The sequence below is a fragment of the Sapajus apella genome, unplaced genomic scaffold (assembly GCF_009761245.1).
Source record: "Sapajus apella isolate SASKATOON/1434 unplaced genomic scaffold, GSC_monkey_1.0 scaffold46, whole genome shotgun sequence".
NCBI classification, from domain to species: domain Eukaryota; kingdom Metazoa; phylum Chordata; class Mammalia; order Primates; family Cebidae; genus Sapajus; species Sapajus apella.
In genome coordinates this window covers 1,389,143-1,415,965 of record NW_022436986.1, presented here as the reverse complement: position 1 = coordinate 1,415,965, position 26,823 = coordinate 1,389,143, and the positions used below count along the sequence as shown (strand labels likewise).

Sequence of the window (26,823 nt, the reverse complement as noted above, 5' to 3'; positions counted from 1 at the left end):
AACCCCCTAATCCTGACTTATTTTGGGTTTTGTTCCCTGGAGTCAAAGGAGCTATAACCTCGACATTCATCATTACGAAACAACTAAAGCAAATGACTCTTCAGAAGTACTCTTCTCAGAGGCTAATAGTCAGTATTCTTAGATAATTCCCTTCCCCACTCTGCAGCAAGGCTCTCATCTCTAAACAAAGGATTTAAAAGTATGGCTCCCAATGGTATGTCTCATGGTCAGAACACATTTCTTAATATTCCACTTACAGTCTTGTTCAAGTTATCTATGCGCTTTACAGCATCCATCATACTATGTGCTATATACCTGATGAAACCACATGATTTCTCCTCAAAAATATTCTTCAGATTTAGGATATAAATAGGTATGTATTAATATAACCACATAATATTGGCAATGTAGGTATTACACATTTTGGGGTGATATCTCCTGTCTGAATTTCCCACCAAACTTAAGCCCCTATTTTTGCTTACCACTTTATACCTCTGCCTATCACAATGTCTGTCAGTATTAATAGCTTAATAAATATTTGCTAAATGAATTACTCACAGGTATGGGATTTGGCTTAATATGCAATGGACCTAGTATAATTGTTACTAATATTCATCCTAAACATGTGCAAAAATAGAACTTTTGATTCCCTCCTTTCCTCACCTGCCAACCCTCCTCCAAAATGCTCTTCCTCCATCTTCCCTACTTCAGTATATGGTATCAACTTTCATAAAGTTGTTCATAATTTAAAAAAAAACCTATGAGTAATCCTTAATTCCTTCTTCCCTCACTTCCCACATCCAATCCATCAGCAATATATTTTAAATATCCCCTCTCCTATCTCCACCACCACTCTACTCTTGAGTCACTCTTATTGCCTGCTTGAATACTGCAATGGCCTTCTAGTCTCCTGCTTATACTCTTACCCCACTACAATAATTTTTTTTGTTCAGCAGCAAGTGATCTAAAATAGAAATCAAATCATACTGCTCTTACTTAAAACTCTATTGGTTTCTATCTGTGCACAGAATAATCCATAATCCTTGTGTGTGTGTGTGTGTTTTTTTTTTTTTTTGCAAGGCTTAGCACCATCTAGCCCTAGCATACTCTGTTGCTCACTATACTCCAACCATATAACCTTCTGTTCCTTATGTCTTAAGGCTTCTTCATTTCCTGGACCTCACCGCTGTCTTTCGTAAGAATACCCACCACCTTCTCAGCCTTCAGATCTCAGTTCTAAACTTTACCTTCTCAAAGAGGCCGCTCTTATAAACTCTTTTAAAGTTCTTTTACATAAAGAACTACTCCCACTCCACTCACACAATTCTCTATGTTAAACCATTTGGTTTAGTTTTTCATAGCATCCTTATGACACCTAGAAATCATTTAATTATATATATATATATTTATTTATTGTCTATTGCCTCTCTCCTAGAATGTAAGCTCCTTGGAGCAGCAGCTCTGCACCTAGAACAGTGCCTGACATATAATATGTACTCATATAGTATTTTTTGGATAAACAAACCCCATAGTAGCTGTTTTGTTCTTTTAAAAGCCACATTTATAATACATAAAAACAACCTCCTTGGCCTCTTCCCACCTACTTTCTTCTATAAGTGGCACACAGTGAAAAGTGTGATTAATGAAAGATTGCTTAAATCTATGGATGCCAGACAGAAACTTCTGGCTGCATGCCAGAATAAGCTGTCATATCTGGTCTATCACCAATCCTAGCTCTTTCTGCAGTATAGGGCAAGACACTTCTTTGGTAAGAGAATCTGCGTCTTATTACTTTGCTTCAGATAGACGTTTGCTTTTTCTAACTTAAAATTCATTACATTGTTTTTCTGGATTCTAGGCTATTACATAATTCCTTAAAAGTCAACTTACTGAAACCTGACCCTTAAGGTTATATCTTTCCCTCTTTGGTACTATTACAAATCAACTTATAAAAAAACAGAGCCATTATCAGGTGCCATGACACACAGACGTTGAGACTGCAGGATAGGGTCCCTTCTCATCCTCCAAAGAGAAAAATAATTGAGCAAGTCATTTCACTTTTGCGTCTCCATCACCCAGGAATAGGAATAATCAAGGTAGATAAGATTTGTAAAGCTGTACAGTAGAGGGGGTCAATAACCTGCAAAGCTTTATACCAGAGACAGAAGAACCCAATCTTGGATGTGGTTAAGGACAGGGGAAGGAAGACTGAGCAGGAATACAAGAAAAGCCTTCATTGAAATACAATTTTATATTGTGTTCTTAATTTCTGTTTGGGATTGAAAAGCATTTTTCATACTTTCTACAATCCACAGTAGAAGCCTTTGTCCATTATATTACTCAATGTCCTTTATGTAAGGAACCATGCAATACATGCTTCCTAGAATTTAGTACAAGGAACATGTCTCACTTTTAGATCAAACTTGGAATTGTTTTTAATCAAACAATGCAAACTATATGCTGTCATGAAGTTTTAGAGCTAGAAAGGGCTTTAGAAATCAACCAGCCAAGCATATTCTGAAGTACGCTTCAGGTGTTATGAAGCAAAAAAGAATTTAATGAGCAAACAAGTTTCTTTCTAAAATAAGTTTATTGAGATGTCATTTGCATATCATGAAATTAACCCCTTTAATGTGTACAATTCAGTTGTTTTTAGTATATTCACAGAGTTGTGTAACCATCAGCACTATCTAATTGTAGAACATTTTCATTGCTACCAAAAGAAACTTCATACTCATTGGCAATTGTTGCCGTTCCCCTGGCAAACAACTTTCTTTTTTTTTTTCTGTTTTTGTTTTACCACAGGAATCCTTGGATGCTTTATTGTGAATCTAATGTGTTTTGTGAATTTATAAGACAGGGTACCATATGCAGTCTTTCCCAAACATACCTAATAGCTTATATTTCAGTATTTACTATGCTAAATGCTGGACATGTATTACCTCGATTAATTCTCATAGTAAAATCTGTGAGGTACCATTTATAATAAATGTGGGTATTTGAGCATAAAAAGATGAAAGCTAAGTAATTTGCTCGAGTGTTCTTAACCACTCCACTGTACTACCTCCTGCAGAACTCACTGGTTGTGGGAGGAGAATGGAAAACTAGCATTCCATAACTTTGCAATGGAATTACAAATGGAATTATAATGGTGCCCAGAAAAGTAATCTGATTTAGCCAAGAATACACAGAATTTTCTCTTTTTTTCTTTGGGGCAGTTTACAGCTAAATTTAAAACCCAGCCATAGTTACCACCCTTTTTGGAAGTGACTTTGCTCTTTTATTTTTTTTTTTTTTTTTTGAGACGGAGTTTCACTCATGTTACCCAGGCTGGAGTGCAATGGCGCGATCTCAGCTCACTGCAACCTCCGTCTCCTGGGTTCAGGCAATTCTCCTGCCTCAGCCTCCTGAGTAGCTGGGATTACAGGCACGCACCACCATGCCCAGCTAATTTTTTGTATTTTTAGTAGAGACGGGGTTTCACCGTGTTGACCAGGATGGTCTCGATCTCTTGACCTCGTGATCCACCCGCCTCGGCCTCCCAAAGTGCTGGGATTACAGGCTTGAGCCACCGCGCCCGGCCGACTTTGCTCTTTTATTAGACAGGGTCTCCCACTTCTGAGGCTGGAGAGCAGTGGGATATCACTGCAGCTTCAACTTCCTGGGGCTCAAGCAATCCCCTCATCTTGGCCTCCCGGGTAGCTGGGACTACAGGCACACACCACCACGCCAGGCTATTTTTGTATTTTTAATAGAAACGGGGTTTCACTGTGTTGGCCAGGCTGGTCTCCAACTCCTGGGCTCAAGGGATCTGCCCGCCTCAACCTCCCAAAATGTTGGGATTACAAGCGTGAGCTATCGCGCTTGGATAACTTTGCTTTTTACTTTTTTTTTAGGTGTGACTTTGCTTTTTGTTTGTTTGTTTGTTTTTTAGGTGTCTCTCCCTGTAAGCAAAGCACTTCACTACATTTGCATGCACATATCCTAGCCACCTTTTAATGTCTGGGGGGAATCACTCCACTCTCCACTCATCGTAGGTGGATGTCATCTCTCTCCCTCTGTGCACTCATACATAGCCCTTCATCTCCTCGGGACATTTCTGCCTTGTATTTGAGTTACTTCAAGATTCTGCTGTACCCCATCTGCTATCCAGAGAGCTTTTGGAAGGAAGGAGTCGGTGTCCACTCAAAAGCCCGGCAAATGGGAAGCAGTAGGCACTTAACAGTTTCCTATCTATCCTTGGTTTAATTCCTGTAGAGCAAGAATTCCTCTCCTCAAGCCTGCCAGCCCTCAGGGGGCAGGGTTTACTGATTTTTAATGTCTCCGGCCCGAGTCCGGTTCTGCGTGAGACAGGACACCCACCAGGCAGGCTGTGGGGACGTTCTTTCTGAAGCAAGGTAGTTCTTTCTGAACCAAGTGCAGGTCAAGTAACGAATAACAATAACTAACTGGGGCCGCGGTAGGGCGGCTGCGTATCCGAAATCCCATCCAGCCCTCGCGACGGTCCAGGGCGGAGGCATGGCACCCTTTTCCGACAAGGACCAGAGGCAAGCGAAGGGGTCAGTGCCGAAGAGGGGGCCCGTGTACAGTGGGTGACAGACTAAGGCCTCGAACCCGAGTCACCGCTCAGAAGATCTTGGGGAAGAGAGAGTTCCTCACTCGCCCCGCCTCGGCACCCGCCTCAGGAGTGCTGAGACCTAGAGTCCCGGGGTCACCGGACGTGGGCAGGGTCTGGGGGTCGCGCGCACCCCCGCCCCCTGTCCCGCGCCATCTTGGAGCGCTGAGGCGGCTGCTCCCTACTGCTCCGAACCGTTGCTCCGGTGGTTACTCACCCGCACTGCCCGGGGTCAGGCCCCCTGCCACCTCCACCACCCCCGCCACGGCCAGCAGAAGAAGCAGCGCGCCGCGTAGAGAGGCCCGGACTGTCGCCATGTCCGGGCCGGGCGGGTCCAGAGCTGCGGGATGCTCGGACCCAGCTTGGCCACCGCTGCCGCCGCCGCCGCCGCAGCTCGCGCGAGACCCCGCCCCCGGCTCCCCTGTCCTTTGGTGATTGGCTGCGGCGCGCTCAAGCCCCGCCCACTGCCTCACAGAGTTTCCAAAACCTCTCAGGGGCGGGAACGTGACCCGTACCGGGGCGCTTTGTTTTGGCCCAGCTGTGTGTCGGCTTCTGCTCGGAGTCTACTAGCCGAAGTTCTCCCAGAGTGAAGTCAGAGGATGTCGGAGCTGAGAGAGTCCGTAGAAAACCTCTGCCACCTCCTGAGGTTTGTGGCCACTGAGGCTGAGAGAGGACTGATATTACTCAAGATCACACTGCAAGTTCACCTGAGAACTAGGGCTTACCCAACGCCGAACCAAAGGGGCTTCTCTCCTTCACTTAGCCTCAATGATGATACGCGCAGTATTCTTTCTGCCGAGAGGCTGCCTCGCACCCAAAAAGACGTGTCACCCGGGATCCTTCGACCTCCCGCAGAGAAGGCCCCCTGACAAGGGTTCACCACCAAAGTTCTTTGGCACATGTAGCCTCAATGTGTCTTTGATGTGCTTTTTAAAAATTTTATTTATTTAGAGTTGCTCTGTTGCCCAGGCTGGAGTGTAGTGGCGCGATCTCGGCTCACTGCAACCTTCACCTCCCGGGCTCAAGCGATCCTCCCACCTCAGCCTCTTGAATAGCCGGGACCACAGGCGCAGGCCACCATGCCTGGCCAAATTATATATATATATAAATATATATATTTAATATATATATTTATAATATATATTATAAATATTTATATATTAAATATAAAATGTTATAGATAAAGACTTGTATATTTTTTTTGCAGAGAAGGGGTTTCCCCATGTTTCCCAAGCTGGTCTCGATCTCCTCCTCTCAAACGATTCCCGCCCCTCCAAGTGCTGGGATTGCAGGCTTGAGCCACTGCACCTGGCCTTGATGTTACCATTAAGCACCTATTACTGCTAGGAAAAGAGGATGGGAGACGGCTTGTATATCTAGATGTGAATAGCGTTGAATATCCTGCTGAAAAGTATAGATTTTGTCCAAGAGACAAGTTGGAAGTGGGTCCTACCGCACTCATCAGCCCAGCAGCTACTGTGGAGAATGCTTAAGAGGGCCCACTGGCTAGCAAAGTTAATTCATTATCTCTCTTTTTTCTCTCTCTGTGTGTTCTTGATTAAACCCTTTTTCCTCCTCCTTTTTTGAAAAAGCATAACCACTGTTTTAAATTCTCATGAAGACACCTGGGGCTAAATTACTTAAAATTAAAAAAATTCCTTAATATTATTAAATATCCAGTCATTGTTTACATTTTTCATATTGTCTCATGATTTCTTTTTACAATTTTTCAAGTTCTAAACAAAATCCATATAAAAAGTTGGTTTTTATGTTTTTGGGCTCTTACATTTATTCTCTCTTTTGAGTTTACAAAAAGGAAAACATGAATAAGTTAAAATATCTCTAAAACATCTGCTCTGGTGACTCTCTTGCTTTTGTGTATAAGGTAAACTGAGGCACAATAAAATTTTAAATAGTTTATTTCAGCACACAGTGATTCATGAATTGAGAAGTTTGCAAACCAGAAATGGTTCTGGGGCTCAACTCTGTTGAAGAAGCAGATTTTTATGGAGTGAATGGGAAAGTAATAAAAAGAAAGTATTTGATTGGTTACAGTTATAAAGTTGCCTTATTTGGTCTATCCCATTAAAAAGCCTCTAGTTATACAGGTTTGTGGACTACTTCTGATTGGTTGAGCTTGTTCTGTTTTTCTTTAATATATGCAGTTACAAGAAATAGCTCAGGTTAACTCAAGTAAGTTTAAGGTCACTTATGAGGACTAAATTGACTATCTGCTCAGGAGCTCTGCAGGCCTGGGCTTCGTTTTAATTTACTTTAACAATTCCCCTCTGAGAGTAATAGTACCACTACTGACACAGTCACTGGGCCAAAAAGTCATGATGCTATCATTATCAACAGTTGCCGCTGAGCGCAGCTGCTTATGCCTGTAATTCCAGCACTTTGGGAGGTAGAGGTGGGAGGATAACTTGAGCCCAGGAATTCAAGACCAGCCCAGACAACAATGTCAGACCCCTATCTCAATTAAAAGAAAAAAAAATAAGTAAATAGTTACATTGAGATGTAGAATCAGATGTAGGTTTGAGCAGTTGGATTAAGTTCTTCAAGTTGTCTAATCCTGATGGGAATCATTTGATGTGTGGCTGCTGGAAAGCATTAAAACTCTTGAGAGGATACAACACATTAGGGAGGTAAATACAATCACGATGTGAAGAATCACAGCCAAAGATTGAAAAATTCCCTGGAAGAGAGATTTCCAGGAGCCAAGTTTTTTGTTTGTCTCTATTTTTGTTTTTAAGAGATGGTACTTGCTATATTGCCCAGGCTGATCTCAAACTCCTGGCTTCAGGTAATTCTCCCACCTCAGCTTCCCAGGCTGCTGGGATTACTGGCATGAGCCACTGCACCTGACTCAAGTTTTTTTTTGTTTTGTTTTTTGGGTTTTTAGTCTTTATTTTTCAGAGGTACTCAGCCACGTTAAAAAATTTCTTGTATAGATGAGGTCTTGCTATGTTGCTCAGGCTATTCTCAAACTCCTGGCCTCAAGCCATCCTCCCGACTCAGCCTCCCAGAGTGCTCCTGCCTCCTCAGCTACAGCACTCAAAGACTTCTTCCCTGGCGGTACTTGTCTCAGTGATTGGCTTTCTGTGCAGCAAGCAGCAGGACCTAAACCAAACCCCTGGTGTTTCGACAACAAAGATTAGTAGTTGGAGCAAAGTATTATCTTGGTTTTTGAGTAAAGAGGGCAGCTAATTGGGAGGATTACTAAATTTGAGTTTGAAGCATCTTTGGATGGTGGAATAAAGATGGCATTTACAGGCTGGGTGTAGTGGCTCATACCTGTAATCTCAGCACTTTGAGAGGCTGAGGTGGGCAGATCACTTGAGCCCAGGAGTTCAAGACCAGCCTAGGTGATATGGTGAAACCCTGTTTCTACAAAAAATACAAAAACTAACCAGGCATGGTGGTGCAAGCTTGTAGTCCTAGCTACTCAGGAGGCTGAGGCAGGAGGATCACTTGAGCCTGGGAGGCAGAGGATGCAGTGAGCCAAGATCATGCCACTGCACTCCAGTGTGGGCAACAGAGCAAGACTCTGTCTTAACAGACAAAGATGACAATTGCAATCTCACAGATTTTCCTGGTTTACAGATTCAATGCCTTTGGTCATGTTATCAGGTTTTCTGGTGAGCTCTGAGTGACCCACACAGTAAAAGGCATGAAAGTTGCCCACACATGATGTGTTGTGGTCATTTTCTGAAGTTTTTATTAAGTCATCCAGTTTTAGCACAGGGCTTGGGAAAGCAGAAGTTTTAGTTGTTAATGAAACTAGAAGAAGTGAGGATTCAATCCAGTCTATAGGTAATAACAAAGCCTCACAATGAGTAGGACTGGAGTCTGACAATGGTACACTTAGTTTTCTATTAAAATAAATTTTTTTTTTTTAGACAGAGTTTAGGTCTTGTTGCCCAGGCTGAAGTGCAATGGTGTGATCTCAGCTCACTGCATGTACATTTGTTACAATTGAAAAGGCTACATTGATACATCATCAACCAAAGTCCATAGTTTACATAAGAATTCACTCTTGGTGTTGTACATTCTGTGGGTTTAGACAAAGATTAACAACATGTATCTAGTCTTATTCCTTTTTACTTTTTAAAGTGTAGCTATCAGAAAATTTAAATTACATATGTGAGCCCAATGTAATTTTGTTTTTCCTGAGCCAGAGAGTCCTTCTTGCCAGGATGGAGAGCAATGGCACAGTCATGGGGCACTACAGCCTTGAACTCCTGGACTTAAGTGACCGTCCCACCTCAGCTGCCTGAACAGCTGGAACTACAGGCGCATGCCACTATTCCCAGCTAATTATTTTATTTTTTTGTAGAAATGTGGTCTTGCTATGTTTCCCAGTCTGCTCTCAAACTCCTGGCCTCAAGCAATTCTCCCACCCAGCCCACATATGCAATTTTAAGCACTGTAAGAGTAGTGAAATCATCTTTCATTCTCAAAAAAGTTAATGCTCAGAGATGAGTAAGATATTTCAAAAATGTTACTCACTAATGATTTTGTTTTGAGCCAAAAAATCATGGTTCTCAAGGTCTTGCACCTTTCTTCCTCTTCTTATATCTCTGACTTCATTTCCTACTGTTTCTGTCCTGTCCATATATCACCTCCAGCCAGTCTTGCTCAGGGCCTTTCCCTAACTGCTCCATGTAATTCCTGCCTCAGGACCCCGGTACTTGGAGTTCTTTTTGCTTGGAATTAATTATTCCCAGATAGTTGCTCAACTCTCCCTTTCTTTTTTAGGTCTTAACTCAAATGGCCTTCCTTAATTGCCTTAACACTACAACTCAACCCTACCTCTGCACTTCTTTTTCCCTTTCACTCTATATTTTCAAAAGCCATGATTACCTTCTAACATATTAATAGGTTCTAATATATAATATTATAAAATATACTACTTGTTTCCCAAAGTGTTGCTTGTCTGTTATTTGTTTCCCTACTTCATTAGGGCATATATATATATATAATTTGGAGACAGAGTCTTGCTCTATCCCCCAGGCTGGAGTGCAGTGGTGTGATCTTGGCTCACTGCAACCTCCACCTCCCGGGTTCAAGCGATTCTCTTGCCTCAGCCTCTCCAGTAGCTGGGATTACAGGTACCTGCTACCACCCCCGACTAATTTTTGTATTTTTAGTAGAGACAGGGTTTCACCATGTTGGCCAGGCTGGTCTTGAACTCCTGACCTTGGGTGATCTGCCCCTCCATGGTCTCCCAAAGTGCTGGGATTACAGGCATGAGCCACTGCTCCCAGCCTCCTCATTTCTTTTACACATACACAGACACACACACACAGACACTTTTTTTTTTTTTTTTTTAAATGAGACAGCGTCTTGCTCCATCACTCAGGCTGGAGTGCAGTGGTGTGATCATGGTTCACTGAAGCCTCAACCTCCCAGATTTAAGTGATCCTCTCACCTCAGCCTCTTGAGTATCTGGGACAACAGGCATGTGCCATTATGCCCGGGTAACTTTTTTGATTTTTCTGTAGAGACAAGGCCTCACTATGTTGTTACACAGGCTGGTCTTTAACTCCTGGGCTCAAGTGATCTTCCTGCCTCAGCCTCCCAAAGTGCTGGGATTGCAGCTGTGAGCCACTGTCCCTGGCCAACTATCCTCATTTCTTAATTACTTCTTGCAGCAGAGCCTGAATTTATTTCAGAAACAGAAACTTTTTAAATTAAGAATATGGCAGGTTTTTAAGTAATTTTAATTAAATAGGAGTATTGTTTTCTTAGAACTTGTGTATAGTACATTCCTAAGCCAATCTTTAATGGAAATACTTTTTCTGACTTCCTGAACATATTTGGTTGTGATGAATTGACCTAGCTTAATAAGGAATAGGTCCATTTTGAGTCAGTGAACTAAGACTTTATGGCATCTGATTTCATATGTGTACAGTAGGACAATTGTGTGAAATATCAATGTATTTCCTGTTCCCAGTAATTCCTTCATTAGAACTAAAACAGGAGGGCAAGGCATTCTTATCTTCAGAGATGATCATTAGAGTAGAAAAATAGTCAAAGAGGACAAGTTCTAGCTTTTGGTTTTAAAAACCATACACTTAAAATTTCAGGCAGAGACAATGGCTTTAAAGAGAAAAAGGCTTTGAAATATCAGAACCTGGACTGAAAGGCTGAGAGCATAAAATATTTATTTGTATGAAGAACAGACATAGAAGAATACTGTAATTAGTCAGAGGTAGTCCCTCCCACACCCCCAGGCCCCAGCAATTTGATTTCACTCTGGTGTGGGAGGAGGAGAGCCAGTGGAGAAGAAGAAGGGGTCTCTGGTCTCTTTCTTCTAATGCAGAGGGGTGGGACATAGAACCCCCAGAAAAACTTGAGACTATGAGATAAGAGGTGATCTGATTCTCCTTCCCATGTGGAGCTTGGGAAATGGCAGACCTCATAAAATTCCTCTGCCCTTAACTTGAAGTGGGTATTGAGTAGAAATGGCTGCAAATGTGTCCTGTTTCATGCTCCACACAGAAGAGCAGCCAAATGTTTTCTGTGCCCCTCAAGAGACACAAGGTAGGAGACAGCTGAGAGCCTGAAGAGACCTCAAGATTGGGATGAGAAGTCTGTATCTATTATTTGAATGGTCTGTACAAAGGGATACCAGATGAGAATGCAAGTGTCAACAGGGATTAATGATGATGACTGAGGACCAGATGTCCTTCCTTCTTCTCCAGTCCCAGTTGCTGGCTTTGGCTCTATATACCTCTCAAAACTGGGGAGGGGTTTGTGAGAGGCCTTGACTAAACTGAGATCCCACTGAACTTACTGAGATTTAGTTTTAGTCATTCTTCGGGAAGGGGATGTGCGGAGTTAATAACCATCCACTGAAGATTTGATCACCCCTTCTAGAAGTGGTTGCTTGAAAGCAACTACCAGCCAGAGACATTCTCCAATTGCAAGTGTGTCATGTTCACTGTTAATTTAATAACTGGGAGTAAGGCCTTGGAGAACAAAGGGTCCTTGTGCCTTGGAGCAGAACTGGCATATCCAACATCACATTGATCCCTACAGTAAGATCTAAGAGGAGGAAGAAAAGCCCTAAGTGCATCCAACACCTACATGTTATGAAATTCAGCATTGAGACCTGTCAGCTTCCAATAAGCCCTCTAAAGATATGAGCCTGTGAATATAAAATTGCCCCCCCATTCTTTACTCTCTTTGGCTGTTTATTTTAGTAATTTTCGAACTTAAAACTATTATTTTTTAACAATGGAATCCTTTTTTTCCCAATAAAATCTTAGAGTTCTGGTATATAAAACAGAAAAATGTTGTGTTGTCTGGGTGTGGTGGCTCACACCTGTAATCCCAGAACTTTGGGAGGCTTAGGCAGGCAGATCACAAGGTCAGGAGTTTGAGATCAGCCTGGCCAATATGGTGAAACCTTGTCTCTCAAAAAAAAAAAAAAAAAGTTGTGTTGTATCGCTACACTTATTTTATGAGTTCAAATTTATAGCAATTACTTAATCAAAGACAATGAGAATTCAAAGATGATAAGATTTAGATAAATATAAAAATTTGAATTCTGGAATTATAGATGACTATTGCAGTCACATAGGTTTCAGCTTCCAATTTATTTATGCGTTTTCTTTTTGGTTGCCTGCTATAGAGAAAATCCTGATTCATAGATATGAGTACTTTGCAAAGGGTCATAGTTTTTGAAATAATTTACCTTGCAATCCCACACAACTCTTTATTTAAATTAAAATCATATCCTGAAAATGAGGCACTGAGAAATTTCTGTTTAAATATTGGTTCAGGAAAACTTATTTCCATGTAAAAACTTGAACATGGATGTTTATAGCAGCTTTAGTCCTAATAGCCAAAACTGGGAAGCAACCAAGATGTCTTTTAGTAGGTGCATGGAGACAACAATCACAACAACAAGTCTGGTGGATCCAGACTGTGGAATGTAATTCAGTGCTAAAAATAAATGAGCTGTTAAGTCATGAAAAGACATGAAGGAACTTTAAATGGATATTACAATGTGAAAGAAGCCAATCTGAAAAGGCTACATACTTTATGACTTTTGCTGGAAAAGGCAAAACAATGAAGGTGGTAAAATGAATAGTGGTTGCCAGGGATTGGGGGAAGGGAAGGATGAAAGTCAGAGCACAGAGGATTTTTAGGGCCATAAGACTAATCTGCAAAATACTAAAATGCATGATATATGTCATTATACATTTGTCAAAACCCATAGAATGTACACCACCAAGAGTAAACCCCAATGTAAATGACTGACTTTGGGTGATGATGTGTTCATGTAGGTTAACCAGTTGAAACAAATGTACCACTCTGGTGCAGAATGTTGACAGTGGGGGAGGTTGTGCATATGTGAGAACAGAGGATGTGTAGAAACTCCCTGTACTTTCCTCTCTGTGTGAACCCGAGTGTGCTAAAAAAGTTTATTAATATAAAAAATGTAAGACATTAAAAATCTGAAAAAATCGATTTACTAATAAGATATGATAACTGCTCAAATTCCTTATCACACATTTAAAAAAATCAAAGACATAGCAACCAAAACTTATGTTTAATCTTGATGCTATTTATTAGATAGTAGCAACCAAAATTTGTGGTTAATCCTGATACTATTTATAATGCAACGTTATTTTTGTATGACTAGTTACATGTTCACTTATTATCGTGCAATTGGCTATGGCACCATGAAAAGAACACGCATCAAGCAGATGATTCATAGCCTTGCCCAACACTTAATTGAGAACAGCACACATTTGTACTTCTTTGTATAATTTTATGTGAGTTATGTGCATAGGCTTAGATTAAAGAAAGATCATTCCACATCTGAATCTATTCTAGTAATAAACAGAAAAAAGAGAAAAAATAAGTGCAGAGCTACACTTTTTTTTCTAATCAAGGACATTTAAAGAAAATTGCACAGAGATGGCAGGAAAAGATTTATTCCAAGGTCTAATCAAAAGTGAGTCAATTCAACAGCACACATGTTAATGTGGTAGTAGCCTCTAGTACGTCAAAAACTGAAAAATAGAACAAATTTGGGTATGACCATTGTCTTGCATATTAACAGTTATTTAGAATACTTGTATTTTTAAATAAACTCAAATTAACTACTTGTGGAATGTGACAAACCTCCACTGGGGAAAAGTCAGATTCTTGTTTAATCAGGTTATATTATTCCAGAGTTTTTTCTAACATATGTTTGAACATATCTATTTTAACTCTGATACCCTCTTTCTCTCCCAGAATAATGAATCACACTCTCTTCCACAGCTGGCACAAATATGTCATTGTGTTCTTTTTTAGCTTTTTGTAATCATAATAGCATTTGATGTTTAGCTAATCCAGCTGAAGTTCATGGTAGCGTATGGTGTGATATATGGATCAAAGGCAATCTTTATTCAATTGAATGTTGTTGCTGTTCCACTGTTTATTAAAATGTGATTTCTTCTTTAATCTATTAATATTGGTTTGATATATATGTATTAAATTCTTACACTTTTAATTCATTTGCCAGTATCATGAATATGACTGATTTTGCAAAACAAAAATCCAATGGTTTATAGTTCAATAATTATTACCTCGCACATAAGTTCAAATCTGGTAGGAAGACTCTGACATTGTGATCTTCAAAAGATCCTTGTATTGTTCCACTCTATTCTTCACTAGTAATGTATGGAGTTCAATAGAGTCTTTTGGATAATTTAAAACACCAAATAACTGTGACTTAAGCCCAGATTTCCTATCAGCCCTGCTGCAGACTTAGCGGAATTTGAATCTTTGAGGATGGAGCCCAGCAATACGTATATTAAAGAAGATTTTTGGGCTGTTTCGTGGACGCCGGGTGAGCTTGAGCATCTGTGTGTGTTGGGCAGGAGGAAAGCGGGAAGACGCATCGGAGTGTGTGGATTTGAGCCTCTGCATTTTTTACCCTAGATCTCGAAATGCATCGTGATTCCTGTCCATTGGACTGTAAGGTTTATTTGGCAATCTTAGAAACAATGGCAAGACCGAATTGGAACGGACTTTTGGCTACTATGGACCACTCCGAAGTGTGTAGGTTGCTAGAAACCCTCCCTGCTTTGCTTTTGCTGAATTTGAAAACCCCCAAGATACAGCTGATGCTGTCCGAGAGCTAGATGGAAGAACACTATGTGGCTGCCGTGTAAGAGTGGAACTGTCGAATGGTGAAAAAAGAAGTAGAAATCGTGGCCCACCTCCCTTTTGGGGTCGTCGTCCTCGAGATTATTATCGTAGGAGGAGTCCTCCACCTCGTCGAAGATTTCTGAGAAGGAGAAGCTTCTCTCGCAGCCGGAGCAGGTCCCTTTCTAGAGATTGGAGAAGAGAGATCACTGTCCCGGGAGATAAATCACAAGCCGTCCCGATCCTTCTCTAGGTCTCGTAGCCGATCTAGGTCAAATGAAAGGAAATAGAAGACCAGTTTGCAAGAGAAGTGGTGTACAGGAAATTACTTCATTTGACAGGAGTGTGTACAGAAAATTCAAGTTTTGTTTGAGACTTCATAAGCTTGGTGCATTTTTAAGATGCTTTAGCTGTTCAAATTTGTTTGTCTTTTGAAACAGTGACACAAAGGTATAATTCTCTATGGTTTGAAATGGATCATATGAGGCATGTAATGCCAAGAATTGTTACTTTACAATGTTCCCTTAAGCAAAATTGAATTTGCTTTGAATTTTAGTTATGCATAGACTGATAATAAACCTCTAAACCTGCCCAGCAGAAGTGTGAATTTTTTTTTTTAAATACAGAAACAACTGGCAAAAATTGAACTAAGATTTACTTTTTCAGGATATAGGATGCAGCTATAGTTGAACAAGCAGTCTTTAAAAGTTGCTGTGAAACACAAGCCATCAGGTAAAAAACGCTGCACTATTAAATCAGAGGTTTTTGAAAAAGCCAACTCATGTTTATCCTGGGCAGAGGTTGCCTAGTTGGTATAGAATCTTAAGTTTCAAGAAAGTTTATCTTTGATTTAGGTCATAAGTTCCTTATTTAATTGCTGTATATGAATACATGGCTGTTCATGACATTATGGGCAAATTTGAGATTTCAAAAATGACCTGCCAGTTTAAGGGAACATTGTAGAGCCGACTGTGCAAGATTTTTTTTCATGCTGTCATTTGTAATATGTTTTGTGAGAATCCTTGGGATTAAAGTTTTGGTTACAAATTGTTGTTTAACTTGAAAGCCTGTTTTTCCTTGCAAACTCAAATCTGTGAGCTTGGTACCAAGCCCAGGTATACCATTCCGATTGGAAGCCATACTTATATTTTCTTGTAAAGTGCTTTTGAATCAATAAAATATTAGCATAATTGTGTAATAGTTTTTTAAATAAAAAGAAGAAGTTTTTTGTTTGTTTTTGAGACAGAGTCTTGCTCTGTCACCCAGGCTGGAGTGCAGTGGCAGGATCTCTGCTCACTACAACCTCCGCCTCTTGGGTTCAAGCAATTCTTCTGCCTCAGCCTCCTGAGTAGCTAGGATTACAGGCATACACCACCAGTCTTGGCTAATTTTTGTATTTTTTTTTTTTTTTTTTTAGTAGAGGTGGGATTTTACTATGTTGGCCAGGCTGGTCTTGAACTCCTGACCTTAAGTGATCTGCCCTCCTCGGCCTCCCAAAGTGCTGGGATACAGGCATGAGCCACCATTCCTGGTCATATTAAAGAAGTTCTTTTGTTTGTTCCAATTTGAGAGCTTCTACTTTAGGAATAAGATCATTTTATTGTATTTCTTTCCTCAAATCCCTGGCCAATCCCTCTGCTTTCCTTTATACTTTAATACTAGTCTTGGCTGGGTGCGGTGGTTCACACCTGTAATTCCAATACTATGGAAGGCCCAGGAGAGGGGATTGCTTAAGGCCAGGAGTTTGAGACCAGCCTGGGCAATATAGCAAGACCCCTATGTCTAGATATATATGTATATATATATGCATGCCAGGCATGATGGTATGTTTTCTTCTAGACTTTCTGTAGTTCTAGCTTAAGCATTTAGGTCTATGATTGATTTCAAATAAAGTTTTGTGAATGGTGTGAAGTAAAGATCAAGGCTCGTTTTTTTCCCTATATGAATATCCAGTTGCTCCAGAAACATCAACGCCCAAATGGCTGGGGCCTGCCTTGACTCTGCTGATAAAAAGAACCCCTGAAGATATGGCTAATGTTTCCACTTGTTCTAAATCTTTCCATTCAATAACCTTGACCTATTGAACTTTCCAGAAACTAAGGGATATCAAAGGCCAAAAGCTGATGAGCTGTCCAGAAACTAAGGGATACTCAGAGGCCAAAAACAAAGTGAGATCTGCAACCCAGAGACTTAACAGCATTGACATTTTAGGCTTTTGCTATGAGGGAATTTGCCAGGCTGGCAAACACCTCGCAGTGTTGCTGATGCCCAAGGGCTTGGCCTACGATAGGACGCTTGTGGGAGGAAATGTCCCTAACCGGCCTCTTCCTTCAGCCCCTCTGCCCTGGTCCCAAATCTTCTAGGGCCTTGCTCCTCAAAGTGTGACCTGCAGAGTTCAGCAGCATAGGCTTTACCTGGAAATCTGTTAGAGAAATAGAATCTCAGACCCTACCTCAGACTCACTGAATCCTTATCTACACTTTTAGATGACTCATGAGCACATTAAAGTTTGAGAAGCACCCATCTCAGGAGCTGGCAGAAATTTCAATGGTCAGCTTCACAAATGTCCACCAGGTGGCAGGTTTGCAGCAGGCACAGGTAGCTAGAGCTGCAATCAGCCACCCGTCTATAAGTGGCACTGGAAGTTGGAACAATTGCTCATGAAATGTGGAGGGAATGAATGGAGGAGCGACCCCAGAATGGAGGAGGAGACCCCTAATCAAAGAGTGGCGCAGGGTGGGGTGTGAGCCATGAGCTCCTCCTCTCTGGGTATTCCCCAGTTGTATTGAGAGGGATGGGCAGACAAAGAAATCAAGGCCCAAAGAGGCAAAGAGACTTAGCCAAGGGCTCAGCAGTGGGAAATAGTGTTAGGGCCGGAACTGGAAGGCAGGTGTCAGGCTGCGTGGCCTGCGCTGAGAGCCCTCTACGGCCTATGCTGACCTGAGCGGTTGCCTCTCCACTCCCTCCCCTTGGTTGCTCTTTGAACAGCTATCTTGTTTTCTCTGGGAGTGCTAGAAGCTGCTGTTATAATAATTCGATTTGGATGGCCAATGGTCTTTCCACGTGATATAGTTTGGATATTTGTCCTCACCCAAATCTCATGTTGAATTGTAATCCCCAGTATTGCAGCTAGGGCCTGGTGGGAGGAGTCTGGATTATGGGGCAGATCCCTCATGGCTTGGTGCTGTCTTTGTGATAGTGAGTTCTCCCGAGATTCAGTTGTTATAAAGCGTGGCACCTCCTGCCTGCTCTTTCTTTTTCTCTTTCTTTGTCTTGCTCCTGCTTTGTCCATGTGAAATGCCTACTCCCACTTCACCTTCTGCCATGAGTAAAAGCTCCCTGAGGGCTCTCCAGAAGCCAAGCAGATGCTGGAGCTGTGCTTGTATAGCCTGCAGAACCATGAGCCAATTAAACTTCTTTTCTTTATAAATTATCCAGTCTCAGGTATTTCTTTATAGCAGTGCAAGAACCGCATCATACACCACAATACTCAGGGTCCTGTGGCCAGAATCACTGCCTTGGAAGACCAGCTTTGAAAGGACCTCAAAGCCATGCAGCCTAAAACTAGCTTCCAGCAGGGGAGAGAGTCAGCTGAGGGCCACAGAGGGGCTCCGATGACAGCCCACTGCCCCACCCACTGCCATGTCCCAGTTCATTTGGGTTTTTTGTTTGCTTCTTCATCACTTTGTTTCTTTGGTTCCAATTATGCTGACTTTCATAAAGGATTTGTGGTAACCCAAAAATATATTCAAGGCCAAAAAATTAAAAATAGATAGGTGAGGAAATGGGGCAACGGAAAATTAAAAGTAGAAATGTTGAGGCACTTTCCTTCTAGGTTCTTCAATGGATGCTTCCATGACCTGTGACACAACAGGGGACACTTGGTTTACTTGTTCATTCTAGTCCCATGGTTCATGGCCTGGACCTTGGGAAAGAACGTCCCTTCCTCTGAGTTATCATTTCCCCATGAGCACAATGAGGTGCTTAAAGAGCATATGTTCTGGCCACCTAGGATTCTGACAGTCACTCGGTTAGGGGTTTCTGAAATACCAGGTTTCTCACAGCAGCCTTCCTGTGCTTGTTCCTCAGGATGTATATAGATGATGGTGTTCAGCATGGGGGTCACCACTCTGTAGAAGATGGAGATGAGTTTGTCTGCAAAATCGTGCTTGTCTTCCCTCAGTGGACCCATAGACTTGGGCTTTCCATATGTGAAGAGGATGGTCCTGTGGAGGACGATCATGACTGTGAGGTGGGCAGAGCAGGTGGAGAAGGCCTTTTGCCTGATCACATTGATAGAGATATCAGCACAGGGAAACTTCAGGACAGCCAGGACCTCACAGGTCAAGTGGTTGATCATTTTTGTCCGCATAGAAGAGCAGGCGACTGCTCACGTTTAGTCTCTTCCCTTCTCTTAGGGCAGAAGGGCCAAGAACTCCTCTGGTCTGGTGACACCAGCCAGGAATCAGTCCCAGATACCCTGTAACTCTAGTACCAAGATCTTGAACTTTTACTGACCTTTAAGTAAATTTCACTTCACTAGCGAGCCTCTATGACTGCATAGCAAGGGGCTTCCTGCACATTTTGGCCAAGTTGAACATCAGTTCTCTCTGAACCTCCTTCCTCCCCATTCCCCATCAGCTCTCACGAAAGACACTGACTTGCTTCTGAGGCTGGTCCTGAGATTTCCCTTGTTTTTTTTCAGGGAATTTAAAATCTCTCTTTGGGCTTCGAGGTGCTCACATGTGATTTGTCCTGGGTCATCAGAAGCTTGTTGACAATCCAGGGGTTTTGCAGTTGGCTTTACCCTGTGCCTAAAAACCGTACAAACTCTCTAGAAATCTATCTCTTCCGAGCTCTGCTTTGTGATCTCACTCCTTCCCAGGTTGCTACGCGAGCACTTCCTGCAAAGAGCTCTGAGAATCTCCTGCCCCTGCGTGAGCACACAGTGTGCTGTGGCCATTTGGCTCAAGCCGACAGATGGCTACTGAGCACACCTTCTGTACCAGGCATGATTCTCAGTGCTAGGGACTCAGAGAAGAAAATCAAAGTTTCTACTTTAAAGAGCTCCATATTTAGAAGAAGACAGACATGCTAAGAAATCAAGGCAAGGAGGCTAGGCACGGTGGCTCACGCCTGTAATCCCAGCACTTTGGGAGGCTGAGGCAGGCAGATCACCTGAGGTGGGGAGTTTGAGACCAGCCTGACCAATATGGAGAAACCCCATCTCTATTAAAAATAATAATAATAATTTTTAAAAAAGAAATCAGTGCAAGGGCTGTAACAGCAACAACAGCAGTTGTTGAAGCAGTGATAGGAGCTATTATCTATTGAGTACAAATTTTACACCAGGAGGCCAGACACAGTGACTCACCTCTATAATCCTTGCACTTTGGGAGGCCGAGGCAGGTGGATTGCTTGAGCTCAGGAGTTCAAAACCAGCTTGGCCAACACAGCGAGACCCTATCTCTACAAAAAAAAACTTTTTTAATTAGCTGGGTTTGGTGGCATGCACCTATAGTCCCCGCTATAATCAAGCAGCTTAGCAGCTAAGCTTCAAACTGCATTTTAAAACTCTTTTTCCTTTCCCCTTTCCTCCTCCTCCTGCCCGCAGTCGCAAGATATAACTTTGACACAAACTCTGCATGTGTTACCTTTCATCTTGAAATACAGCCTTGGAATGGGCTGTGAATCTCCACTCCCTTTCTTTTCCCATTCTGTCCTCCCATGCCTTACGCACATTTATTTACCTAGATGCTTGTTATGCACACACTACGCTCACGTATCTGGTCATATGTTTCCTTTGAAGCTTCAGGGTTTAGATCCTGATAGGAACCAGACACCTTCAGAATTCTCTCTCCAGCAAAAGGTTACCTCAGGGCTGGAACCCACTCTCAGCTGAAGAGTGACCACAAGATTGACTGTGATTAATTTAATTTATAACCTGGTAGGATCCACAATGGCACCTGCCCCTTCACCAGATGGAACAGTAATTCAAGATGAGCCATCGGAGTAAGTCACAGCACCTGGCACCTCCTAGCCCCCCTTGCCTCTTTCACATTCCAAAATGCTTTCTTTTTCTTTTTTCTTTTTTTTTTTTTTTGAGATAGAGTATCGTTCTGTCACCCAGGCTGGAGTGTAGTGGAACAATCTTGGCTCACTGCAACCTCCACCTCCTGACCAATTCCCTGCCTCAGCCTTCCGAGTAGCTGGGATTACAGGTGCGCATCACCATGCCAGGCTAATTTTTTGTATTTTAGTAGAGATGGAGTTTCACCATCTTGGCCAGGCTGGTCTTGAACACCTGACCTCATGATCCACCTGCCTCGGCCTCCCAAAGTGCTGGATTACAGGCATGAGCCACTGCGTCTGGCCCCTAAAATGCTTTCTTTAAAAACCCCTGCATTCCCCCGACAAATTGAAGAGTGGAATTGCCGTCTACACTTCCCCTTGTTGGCATGGATAATAAAAGAGTACTGCTTATCCTTATCATAACATGTTATTATTTTAACTTCTTTCCACAAGCAGCAAGCAACCAGATCCTTTTGCCAGTTCCACAGCAACTCAGAAGGCTGAGGTGGGAGGATTGCTTGAGCTCAGGAGGCTGAGGATGCAGTGAGCCATTATCACACCTCTGTACTCCAGAATGGGTGAGAGAGCAAGACCTCATCTCAAAAAAATAAAAAAATAAAAATTATGTAGTAGGCACCTTATCTATTGTCATTCTCACAACATCCTCAGAAGGAAAGAGCTATCACCTTGTTCTCAGATGAAGAGAAATTACAATAAAATCCAAAACACATGTCTAAGGAATGGAGGCAGATATTCTTAATCCACTGGTAAGCCTTTAAGTTGGACCTGAGGCCCAGCCCTATAGCTACTCTGTTATCCTCTCTGCTTTTAAATGTAAAGGCCAGGCTAAAAGACTGAATGTCCAACTACCCTTGACATCTTCCATACACAGGTCAGGATCTGTAGCGGCTCTTTCTGGGCCACATGTCTTCAAAGTCAGGTTCCTCTCTGACCCAGGGCTGGATGTCTTGATTCCTCTTGAGCAGCTTCTCTTCTGCCCTAGGAAGGAAGCCATTTGGTTTATTCCACAAATTTAATCACGGTTCAAACCTTCACAACAAACCTTTATTCTTACAACCTCTCTTGTTGTAAGAATAAAGATGAGGAATACTTCTATTTTGGGATCACTTGAGCCTAATTAATTTGATTTGGAAGTATTCATGTTTGGAATGTTTGCCAATGTTTTTCTTTCAGTGATCATGCAAAATAGTCACGGAAACAGTCACGGGATGGATGTCCTCTGGTTAATCAGTTTCCTAAAACACACCACCATACTGGCCATTCTTGAATTCTGGCTTTTGTTATGCTCATAGACAGTGGTACACCCAAGCTTGAAAGGGGCCTTAGGAACTAACCAGGGCAATTCCTATGCAAAGCATACAGGCCCTACTACTCCCTTGATCATGCCCCTTCAGGCTCAGCTGGAATACGAAAGCCCCTTGACTTACAATGGGGCAATGTCGTGATAAACCCATCATAAATGGAAAATGTTTTAAGTTTAAAATGTATTTAATACCCTTAACTTGCTGAACATTATAGCTTAACCTGGCCTACCTTAAATGTGCTCCAAACACTTACAGCAGTCTACAGTGGGCAAAATCATCTAGCACAAAGTCTATTTTATGTGAAAGTATTGAATATCTCATGTAATTTATTGACTGCTATACTGAAGGTGAAAAAAATGGTTGTATGGGTACTCAAAGTACAGTTTCTACTGAATGTGTATCACTTTTGCACCATTGTAAAGTTCAAAAATTGTAAGCCAGCTTTCTTCCAGCACCCTGTGATAAGAAGAGCTCTATGTAAGTAGGATACATTTGTTTAGAATTTATGTATACTTGGGTAATCCTAACCATTATTTTTCCAGAAGTAAATATCTTGGGGATGAGGAGAGCCATGAAACCTCCACTTTTCTTTCTGGGGTCTGGCTCTGTCGCCCAGTCTGGAATGCAGTGGCACAATCAGCTCATCACAGCCTTGAACTTCTGGGCTCAAGCGATCCTTCTGCCTCAGTCCCAAGTAGCTGGGACTATAGGTGTGCACCACTATACCTGGCTAACTTTTAAAAATGTTTTTGTAGAGATGGTGTGGGGAGTCTCCCTCTGTTGTCCATGCTGGTCTCAAACTGTTGGCCTGAAGAGATCCTCTTGCCTCACTCTCCCAAGGTGCTGGGATTACAGGTGTGAGCCACCTTGCCCAGCCAAGAACTCCATTTTTCTTCTGACACCCCCACCCCCACCCAGCTGGTTCCTATCCTGACCCATGCCAATTGCTTCTAATTATATTCAATTGCTCAAATGGTCAGTTGCTCCACTTATATAATCATCGGCTGCCTTTATTCCCTCCTGTCTTCAGACATGCCCCAGCATTTCAGACCTATCATTATGCATAAAAGGTGCCCACTCACTTTTGTACAAACAATATTGGTATTATTTCCTTCTGAGTATGTCTGGAACTAGAGTTTATGTTATTTGGTATCAGAGTAACAGAAATGTCTCATCTTGTGAAATAAGGCTTCTTTATTTTTTGCGTCTAAATTTATATTGTATCTATTCTATTTCCAAGGAGATGAGAGCGGGTGTATGCCAGGAATCACAATTTTTTCAAATTGCTCCTTGAAAGGGACTTCTTTAAAATTCATCAGGTCATCACAGCCCCCACAGAGGAATATGCTGCTGCTCTGCTGGCTACTACTTTAGAGAGGGTGTCTGGCAGCCAAGAGATCCTTCAGGACGCTTGGGATGGCTCCTGGGAACGTCGAACTGCCTTGGCAGAGTGTAGATGAAGGAGCCAAAAGACTCAAAGAATTTAGGATGCTAAATGGGCTTGTTAAATTAGACCTGCAGATGGATATGTCCCCCAGGAAGGCTAGAGGACACCCCCTTCACAAAGCTAATAAGGGACATTTTTGAGAAACTTGGCAGTGTTCATCCTCTGTCAGCTGATGCTGACTGTAGGAGGTGCTGTTTTAGAAGTAGGGTCCCTAGTGTTAGTGGAGATTATAAATTTCCAGAATAGTGGCGGCCCAGTGGCAGCACTTAACTATTAGGGGCAAGAAGATTAATTCCTGTAATAGACAGCAAGATCAGAATAGCAACCAGAGGGCCTGACCCGCAGGAATGTATGGTAATGAGTATTAAACTGTGATGTTCCTAGGAGCAAGACAGGTAGGCAATTTAGAAGGTTGTAAATGTATGTAATTAAAAAAAATCAAGCGTAGATGAGCAGAAGCCTGATGACAGCTTTCCTGTTGAAAAATTATGATCACTCACTCAATTCCAGACCTAAATTAATTCTCAGATCCAAAATACATCAATTGGAGGAGAGGCTGGTCTCTGAGGAAGAATCCTGCAATGCCCTTGCATGTATACACTAGTGATTTTCTCTGTATCTCCCTCCAGGGACTTGTGGCTATTTCCCTGAATGGCTGTACACTGGGGGAAATGAAATACTCCAATATTTTAAGGGCTGTTGGTTATAGAATCTTAACTGACACTAATACTAAGAAACCCAAAGGAGCATCACAGATCCCTTCTACTGTAGGAGTACATGGAAACTGAGTGATAAATGGGGTCTAGGCCCAAGTTTATTTCCTGATTGGACAAATGGTTTTTTATGGAACTAGTCACTGGTAGTCATTCTCCAGGTTCCCAAATGTGTAACTGGTACGGACATACATAATAGCTGGTTTGCACATTTGCAGTAGGATTGAGTCCTGCCTAGAGTGGGATCTGTCGACCTCCACCTCTCTCCTGCCTCTGGGTGGAATCTCTCCTCCTTCCTGTTTTCACGTCTGCTCTTTCTTCTCCCCTTTCTGGACACCTAAATGTGTCTCTTTAATTGTCTTAGGCTTTTTAAAAAGTAAAGGAACTGGTGAATTCCAGCTGTTTCAATTCTCTAGGCCACCCTCTCTATGTCCTCATTGCAATCCCACCAATAAACATGCATTTAGGGCAAAGACCTGAGTCTTACTTCACATGGGGATGAGGAAGAAAAAAAGAGAAAAGAAAGAAGACAACCCAGCATGTACTGGCATGGTTAAAGGACCAAAGTTCTATAATAACTGACTGCCATGGTCTGAATGGTTCCCCTAAATTCATATCTTGAACCTTAATTGCCAATGTGATAGTATTAAAAGGCACAACGTTATAAAAGGGCTTGAGGGAACTAGCCTGCCCTTGTTTTGCCTTTTCATCCCTTCTGCCATGTGAGGACACAGTGTTCAAGGTATCATCTTGGAAGCAGAGACTGGACTGTCACCAGACATCAAACATGCTGGTGCCTTGATCTTCGCAGCCTCTAGAACTGTGAGAAATAAATTTGTACTATTTATACATTACCCAGTTTCAGGTATATTATTATAGCAGTAAAAATGGATGAAGACACTGACATTTACAAATATAAAGTGGACTGAAAATAGTCACTACAATACCTTAAGTTTCTCTCCTACCTCAGTCTATTCCTTGAGTGTAGGAGGAAGTCATGGACTTAGAGCTCTTTCGGCTGCAGAAAGACACATGGCCAATCTCACCAGTGCTGCAGATGGTCGGAGATGACTGTTATTGCTGGCCTGTTGTTAGTTGTAGAATTGAGAATTATTTTTGCATTTGGTTCCCCACAGTCTTTTTGGTGTTCTAGAACAATGTGGACATACTCATGGAATGTGTTCTGTGTGTAACTGCCATGTGTCATGTTAGTTGCATGGATGAAAGTGAGGAAGCTACTGGCGCCCAGTCACACAGTACTCAGTTACTGCTGCAGTGGGGTGGCAAGTTTGCCTCTGCATTTCCTTGCAGTGACAATAAATAGATGAATGTTGTGAAAAGCAAGATTCTTAGTGTCCATGAGACCAAAACAAAGCAGCTGCTCAGGTCTCACTATTTCTTGTGCTAAGATGTGAGAAGAATTCCTGCCATAGTGCTAATGCTCACTATTATATGTGGGGGCAGATGACATTTTCTAATTTATCCCTACATGAGAAACAGTAAAGGTCTTTGGGGTGACATCAAATCAGAGTAGAGTAAGTAGCAGTTTTATACAGGACAAAACAACACTGTATTAGTCCATTCTTTTTTTTTTTTTTTTTGAAACGGAGTCTTGCTCTGTTGCCCAGCTGGTGTGCAGTGGCACAATCTTGGCTCACTGTAACCTCCACGACCTGCGTTCAAGTGATTCCCTTGCCTCAGCCTCCCAAGTAGCTGGAACTGCAGGCACGTGCCACCATGCCCAGCTAATTTTTTGTATTTTTAGTAAAGATGGGGTTTCATAATGTTGGCCAGGATGGTCTCGATCTCCTGACCTCGTGATCTGCCCACCTCGGCCTCTCAAAGTGTTGGGATTACAGGCGTGAGCCACCGCACCCAGCCTGTATTAATCCATTCTTGCAACGATATAAAGAAATATCTAAAACTGGGCAATTTACAAAGAAAAGAGGTTTAATTGGCTCGTGGTTCCTCTGGTTGTACAGGAAGCATGGCTAGAGAGGCCTCAGGAAACTTATAATCACAGCAGAAGATGAAGAGGAAGCAGGCACGTCCTACATGGCTGGAGTAGGAGGAAGAGGGTGAAGCGGGAGGTGCTACACACTTTTAAACAACCAGATCTCATGGGAACTGACTCACTATCGTGAGAACAGCAAGGGGGAAATCTGCCTCCATGATCCAACCACCTCTTACCAAGCCTCTCCTCCAACACTGGGGATTTCAATTCAACAGGAGATTTGGGCAGGGACACAGAGCCAAACCATATCCTATATCCTCCGAGATCCCAGTACCACTAGATTTTTTGTTTGTCTCTTTTGACCACCTGTATAACTCTTATGGATATCCATCAAATTCTGGTGTCAAAGAATTTAAGATTTAGTCAGTATAATATAGCTATGATATGATACAGTATGGTTCTGTGTGAAGCCAGTAAATTGACCAGGAGCCTCAGAAATTTTAGGGCTCTCTTTCCATTGACAGTCTAAGGTCCTCCCTGGT

General features: G+C 42.2%; 2 protein-coding genes and 1 pseudogene across 5 annotated transcripts in view; 1 reads left to right on the top strand and 2 right to left on the bottom strand.

The window, feature by feature from the left end:
* Nucleotides 1-5,023, bottom strand: part of RECK (reversion inducing cysteine rich protein with kazal motifs) — an 88,748-nt gene extending 83,725 nt beyond the window's left edge. Inside the window, exon 1 of one of the 3 annotated variants that reach the window (XM_032240049.1) lies at nucleotides 4,833-5,023. Coding sequence is in view for 1 of the 3 variants with exons in the window: in XM_032240048.1 (XP_032095939.1) it covers nucleotides 4,833-4,932 (100 nt within the window). In the remaining 2 variants the exon portion in view is untranslated. The remainder of the gene's footprint in view (nucleotides 1-4,832) is intronic. The other 2 variants (XM_032240050.1, XM_032240048.1) reach the window with 2 other exon arrangements.
* Nucleotides 5,024-14,237: 9,214 nt separating this feature from the next.
* On the top strand, nucleotides 14,238-15,828 carry LOC116524682 (annotated as a pseudogene). Its single transcript, XR_004257439.1, has one exon. The product of XR_004257439.1 is annotated as a serine/arginine-rich splicing factor 3 pseudogene (transcript).
* A 2,828-nt stretch (nucleotides 15,829-18,656) lies between these two features.
* LOC116524600 (olfactory receptor 13C7-like) lies at nucleotides 18,657-19,497 on the bottom strand. The gene has a single exon (XM_032239888.1). The coding sequence runs from the start codon at nucleotides 19,140-19,142 to the stop codon at nucleotides 18,657-18,659; it is 486 nt and encodes a 161-aa protein (XP_032095779.1). The 5' UTR covers nucleotides 19,143-19,497.
* Between the last annotated feature and the right edge of the window lie 7,326 nt (nucleotides 19,498-26,823).